The 7,465-nt window shown below is 39.8% G+C and overlaps 1 protein-coding gene across 1 annotated transcript; it reads right to left on the bottom strand.

Annotated features, from left to right (window-relative positions):
- Nucleotides 1-911: 911 nt before the first annotated feature.
- LOC125668964 (keratin-associated protein 4-7-like) lies at nt 912-1,313 on the bottom strand. Its single transcript, XM_048903405.2, has one exon. The coding sequence runs from the start codon at nt 1,311-1,313 to the stop codon at nt 912-914; it is 402 nt and encodes a 133-aa protein (XP_048759362.2).
- Between the last annotated feature and the right edge of the window lie 6,152 nt (nt 1,314-7,465).

Below are 7,465 nucleotides of genomic sequence, written 5' to 3'. Positions count from 1 at the left end.
GTGAACATCATTTACATACACATGTGGTCCATTTTTGTGGGAATACTTCATGTAAACAGAACGGAGGAAGAGGCGATCACAATATTTGAAGACTTCAAGAGAATAATTTGTATTGATGCATGCTACAAATTGTGTCCAGGCTGTTACTGTTTTGTCTTTTGCAGTAGGCTTTTGATATTTGACATACAAGTACCGATAAATGATCATCCCATGCAAATGTGCTGGGTACCATGGATAGTGACTTTTGATCTTGAACTTTTATGTTCACACAACTTTTGAAGCTTTTATGGGTAAATTCCTCAAGCCAATGTGTCATGTTTCTAGTTTGTGATGCTGCATTTCCATAGATATCTAGTTAAGCATAATATGCATGTTTTACCATACTAAACATTCAGAATTAAAGCTTATAAGACAGTGCTATATACCACCACCCCTAGGTGGAAATCGTAGGCAAGTTGACTCTGAGGCCTTTGGTTTGTTAGCTATTTTAAGCATTGAACACAGATGTTTTAATCATAATATAAGTATGAATTTTGTGAGAAGTGATATAAGATTTAAGCAACCAAAACTCTATGATACACTCCTTGATGGTACACTTCTCTATGGTTCACTTCTGTATGATACACTTCTCTATGATACACTTCTCTGTGGTACACTCCTATGGTACACTTCTCTATGATACACTTCTGTGTGATACATTTCTCTTCAGTACACTTCTATGTGATACACTTCTGTATGATACACATCTTTATGATACACTTCTCTACAGTAACTTCTCCAAGATACACTTCTCTATGATACACGTCTCTGTGATACACTTCTCTACAGTAACTTCTCCAAGATACACTTCTCTACTGTACACTTCTCCAAGATACACTTCTCTATGATACACGTCTCTGTGATACACTTCTCTACAGTAACTTCTCCAAGATACACTTCTCTACTGTACACTTCTCCAAGATACACTTCTCTATGATACACCTCTCTGTGATACACATCTCTATGATACATGTCTCTGTGATACACTTCTCTATGATACATGTCTCTATGATACACTTCTCTACAGTACACTTCTCTATGATACACGTCTCTATGACACACTTCTCTACAGTAAACTTCTCTATGATACATTTCTCTACAGTACACTTCTGCATGATACACTTCTCTACAATACACTTCTCTACGATACACTTTTCTATGATACACTGCTCTACAGTACACTTCTCTATGATACACTTCTCTACAGTACACTTCTCTATGATACACTCCTCTATGATACACTTCTCTATTGTACACTTCTGTATGGTACACATCTCTATAATACACTTTTCTACAGTACACTTCTATGTGATACACTTCTGTATGATACACTCCTTTATGATACACTCCTCTATGGTCCATTTCTTTGTGATACACGTCTCTATGATACACATCTCTGTGATACACTTCTCTATTGTACACGTCTCTATGATACACTTCTCTGTGATACATTTCTCTACAGTACACTTCTCTGTGATGCATTTCTCTACAGTACACTTCTCTATGATACACTTCTTTATGATACACTCCTCTATGGTCCATTTCTTTGTGATACACGTCTCTATGATACACATCTCTGTGATACACTTCTCTATTGTACACGTCTCTATGATACACCTCTCTGTGATACACTTCTCTACAGTACATTTCTCTGTGATACACTTCTCTATGATACACTTCTCTGTTGTACACTTCTATGTGATACACTTCTGTATGATACACATCTCTATGATACACTTCTCTATTGTACACTTCTCTACAGTACACTTCTTTGTGATACACTCCTCTATGATACACTTCTCTATGATACACTCCTATATGATACACTTCTCTATGATGACCATCCTTAGTGTAGGAATCAAAGTTTAAGGGATGGAAGGATATAATTTTGATTAGATTGAACCTATCTATAGTTACAGAACATTCTGCGTCAGTGTTCTTGATCCTAGTTTACTGTCAATCTAGGGCAGAGGTGTGGCTTACTGTAGCATTTAAAATGTTCACTTGAAAAGGATTTGGAAAGATGAATTTCAAATATCATACTTCATTCAAGTCTGATCAGTTGAATGCGGCCTTGATACATGATGTAGATATTACATTATAATGATAGCAGTTAGTTTAATTAATCTAATTTATTTATTGATTATTTTGCCATCTTTATTGTTTCCCAGGTTACTTTTTGTCCCATTGCTATTCAGTTAAAACAAAAACAAGAGTTATGTATATTCCCAAAAAAATATCCGCGACCCTCGGGTCACAGTGCACAATGACGCCGAATTTACAGACTGACATTAATCCGTAACTAGAGATAAGTCGTCTTTATTGGAGGAGGTATGTCACGTGATGTACAGCAAGATTCTGATAAGGTAAAATGTGGTCTCTTGTTTAGAAAAATGTAAACGATAAAAGAAGCAACAATTTCTTCCACTCTCGGAGGAATAAATGACAAAATATTTTGAATTATTGAATGATTTTTATTGAGATATCTTACATTTTTTTCTAAAAACCCTTAAAATTTGCGTCATTTCATTAATTTCACCTTAATGAAAATGAAAGAAAATAGTGAAAATGACTACATAGGAGACATATTTCAAGCCCTATAAAATCTGTAAAATCCGGGGGCTTCATCCTGGACCCACTGGGGGCCTCAAGGCGGCCCCCAGACCCCCTGCCTCATAAAGTTGCGCCAATAACCGCAACTCCTGGATCCGCCCCTGCTGACAATCTTATTCCGGGAATACAAAAATTGAACTATCTTTTTTTTTTTTTGCAGTACGAATCCCTGTGGTGAAGGTCATAACGACCCTTTAGAAGACAATGTTACATCCTGTGATAAATATATCCATAGTTGACGATTGTGACACACATACTCTAGTCTGGCCGTAACTGCGGTCCGGAAGCTCTCGGCTCCTGTCCGGACGAGAGACCGGGGAAAGCTGTAGATACGTAAACAGCAGTAGTAGCACATAGCAAAACATGACATATTCAAGTTTTTAACATACACTGCAAGGTTCAGAAAAAAAAAAAAAACACCACTGCGCTATATAGGTATAAAGTTAACATGAGGGTCTGTAGCTCTCCCATACACAGGTAAAATTGCAACATATGTTGCAATTTTACCAGTGTATCCCAGCCTGAATTTTACTGAAGGAGTAGCTCTCTCGTTCCCCAGCCTGAGATTTACTGAGAGTGTAGCTCTCCCGTTCCCCAGCCTGAATTTTACTTAGAGTGTAGCTCTCCCGTTCCTCAGCCTGAGATTTACTGAGAGTGTAGCTCTCCCGTTCCCCAGCCTGAAATTGACTGAGAATGTAGCTCACCCGTTCCCCAGCCTGAGAAAAATACTGAAAGTGTTGCTCTCCCGTTCCCCAGCCTGAGATTGACTGAGAGTGTAGCTCCCCCGTTCCCCAGCCTGAGATATACTGAGAATGTAGCTCACCCCTTCCCCAGCCTGAGATATACTGTGAAAGTAGCTCACCCGTTCCCCAGCCTGAGATTTACTAAGAGTGTAGCTCTCCCGTTCCCAGCCTGAAATTGACTGAGAATGTAGCTCTCGCGTTCCCCAGTCTGAGATATACTGAGAATGTAGCTCACCCGTTCCCCAGTCTGAGATATACTGTGAAAGTAGCTCACCCGTTCCCCAGCCTGAGATATACTGTGAAAGTAGCTCACCCGTTCCCCAGCCTGAGATTTACTAAGAGTGTAGCTCTCCTGTTCCCAGCCTGAGATATACTGAGAGTGTAGCTCTCCCGTTCCCCAGCTTGAATTTTACTGAGAGCTAGAGATTACGAGTTGCACGTACTTAACTAATCCGAGATTCCTCTGACTCTTACCTCCGCTTTTATATTGTGACATATGCGGGGGCACATGTCACAATATAAAAGCGGGGTTAAGAGTCAGAGGAATCTCGGATTAGGAAAGTGTGTGCACTTTTAAGAATAATGATTTTAACAGTTTTATATGGTGACAACTTTCTCATAATTTATTATGTTTTTTCATGGTATAGATAGCTTTCCAAAAACTTTTGGCATATATATAAACGGCAAAGTTAACTTTGTGAAATTTTGTGTTTTTCAGTTCAACACATGAATTAATTAAACACGTTTCTTGTCGACGACAGCAGAAAGCAAGATGTCGAGGATGTTAAAACTTTATTGCTGTTGATCACGTGATCAAATCCTATAAGACCAGAAGACTTAACGAAGAAGTTATCCCGTACATACATACATGCAAATCTAATTAAAATTGACACCATATAGGTACTTCTCAAGAAAAATAAACAACAGACACAGCACAAGAGGATACATGCAGATTATTTTGACAGATGCAGTCATACTTGTTTCCACATACTAGTACACCCTGAGATTTTTAAGATACATGCATATAAATAGCTCTTCTGCTTACTGTATAACAAATCTCTTCTTATGGGTTAATTGCTCTACGTCCCTTTGAAATTCTTCATGTCACCAGAAACCCCTTTTCCCTGAGAAAGTTTCGGATCCGCGTCTCGCGTTGTATTCGACTCACGCGGACCTGTTTTGGCGGGGCGTGTAGCGCCTCGAGTTTCTCCACAACACTTGACACATCCTGATATTTCTTAGAGACATACACAGGACACAACAGTTTTTCAAGTCGATTGTATCTAGGATCAGAGGTCAACGGTGGCAGACGATTGCCGGGGTGGATGGAGGTCGATTTCAGTTTGGACCATGGAATCAGTGATGCCATCGGGAGACTTCTCGACTTCGATCTCTCGCGGTGAATGCTGGGTAGACGGTCTAACGTTGGAGTTCTACTGATCTGTCGGTTCGTGGCCTTGGTTTGCTCTCTACTTAAATGGACTTCCGTTTGGAAGACTTGATTAAACTGAACCACCTTTCCTCGAGATGATGGCTGACCAGTATTTTCTTTTGATAATTTTGGCTGTACAGTCTCATCTTCCAACTTCGCTACAAGAGTCTCGAGTCTGTCGTGTTCCTCTTTTGTTTCAACCTTGGATGTCAGCCCCATGGCCGTGAATTCGTTTCTGGAGGAATCCTCCCTTGTTAGAAGTGAGCGTTCGTTGACCGTCCACCCCCGCGACACCACACTCCTGTCCGCTAGCCGTCGTCGTATTGCACTAGATTTCCGCTTCTGGTTCTCGATAAACATGATCCGCTCATTGTCGTACCTAGACTGATACGTGAGTCGCTTCCTGCCCAAATTATAGAGCTCGTCCTCCAACTTTCTCTCTTCCACGAAGTGTCGCGGAGGAAACCCCGGGGGTCGGGTGTTACTGATGTTGTAAAGGTTCCCTCCGTGCATCCATTCCTTTATTTGATGAGCGCGTTTCTTCCTCCTGGCCACGGCATTATTGATCCGCTCTCTTCGTCTCCTCTCCTCGCCCTTCATCTTTATATGGGTATCTGTTAATTCCATTGTACATACCGCTTCATGGTGCGTCATTAGCAGCTCAGCAGTGAGAAAATATGTATAAATCTGTTGACGTATTCTAGGGTTTCCATACATGCAGCAGAGGCGATTTAATTGCTTTGTGTTTTATTTATGCAGACACTTCATCTGATATGGTTTGCTCAATGGACACATATCAGGCGTGTTAAAAGACAGAGGGTTGACACGTCGATACATCACTTTGGAGGCATTAAAGTGGCAGCAACAATTGGACACCAGATTTAGTGATTGTATACGGACTAAACGGCACTTGTGTGTTGGAACTTTATAGCAATGCGACACAGATGTCTGTTTTGTCCATAGGAATACTTCGGCTTTATCAAGACCATTGAAGTTATACATGTACCCAGAACAATGTATGTTGGGTTCACCCGAGTCACCTTTTGCGATCCGTTCACATGCTTATGTCGTTTAATTTCTTCTCCTGCCAATTTTGACCAAACTTGTAATGAAGCATCACTGGGATAAGGGAACAAGACTTGTCATTTTAATGACCCCCATCCCTTCGAGACCCCAGGAATGGGCCATGGACCTTAAAAATGGTATAGTCTTTACTCTTAATTATATACCGGTATCAGAAAAACTGGCCATATATTAAGAAAGACGTCAAGGCCCTCTACCAAATAAGAAAACTCATTTTCCCTTGGTCAGGGGTTCTGGCTCAAGGACAGGGCTAAATTTGTTAGAAGGTGAAAATGTGGGAAATCTTTTAGGAATCTTCTCGTTTTTACCTGAATACCTAGCATATATACTGGGTCCGTCTATATCATGAGTACAGAAGTCTCAACAAAAATTGTGAAATCATGACTCCTGTCCGAATTCAAACCCACGACAGGTGCTATATGGCTCATACTGAAATGCATGACATCTGTGTCAATATTCGTTACTCTATAGCATCTAACAAACAAACTGGGAATATGACTATATATTTACTTTTCCAATGTTTTTGCCTTTGATATATAACAAATTGTAACGATAGCCATTTTATCATGAACGCACTGCAGTTGTTAGGCAATGCATATACGAGTCTTGATAAATATAATACGTATATTTTAACGACTAGGAATTCCGACAGAAATTTTAAAAAGTGCGTCTAAAATGTAAATATAAGATGAAAATACATGAGGGTATGAACTGCAACACTTCACGCCTGAATACTTTTCTTGAAGCCCAAACGCGCTTCATAATTGTGTGTTGGCGTAAAGATTCACAGTTTATATCCTCATGTATTTTAAATATGAAATTGACCTTTTAGATAGCCCCCCCCCCCCAAGTTTAGGTCTATCACATGAATCACCTTGTCCGAGCCATAACTTGGTGGTGGAACTATTAAAAATCATACTTGGCTCAAAGGTAGATCATTATCAGTCATGTGTCATGACCCATCCAAGGTCATGTGGCCCCGAGTCGCTGGTAATACAAGTAATATTTACCTTGACAACAACTTGTAACGGAAAGACAATGAGTAGACGATGACTGACACAAATGTTGCCTATGACCAAACAGTGTGCTATGACCCCCAAACCAAGTCATCTGACTAAGGTCAGGGCCAGTTGTAAAAGAGAGTTAAATGTATTTGTCCGAGCTTTACTTTATAATGGGGGAAAACATTAAGAACTCGTATTTGGTTCAAATTTAGGTAATGTACAATGTAGAAAGTTAATTAACCAAGGTCAAGGTCACATTAAAAAGGTAGGAAGATCTATATATCACAATTTCTCAATGAGGAACTGTAAAAAGCTCATACTTAGTACAGGGGTTACTTGTGACCTTGAAGAAGTAAAAAAAAATCATCCATTTTCCTGTATGTAACTTTTTAACTCTATATTGTCCCCCCGGAGGCCATTGTTTGATCAAACTTAGATCCCCACAATGTATGGAAGCGATCGTGCAAGTTTTGATTTTTCCGTTCGGTGGTTCTACAGAAGATTAGGAATTTTTCTGTCTACCTGTATAGGAAAGATTATAAACCCTCTGT

The sequence above is a fragment of the Ostrea edulis genome, chromosome 4, assembly GCF_947568905.1.
Source record: "Ostrea edulis chromosome 4, xbOstEdul1.1, whole genome shotgun sequence".
Lineage (NCBI taxonomy): Eukaryota > Metazoa > Mollusca > Bivalvia > Ostreida > Ostreidae > Ostrea > Ostrea edulis.
The sequence above is the reverse complement of the archived record's forward strand: the minus strand, read 5'-3'. Positions and strand labels throughout refer to the sequence as shown.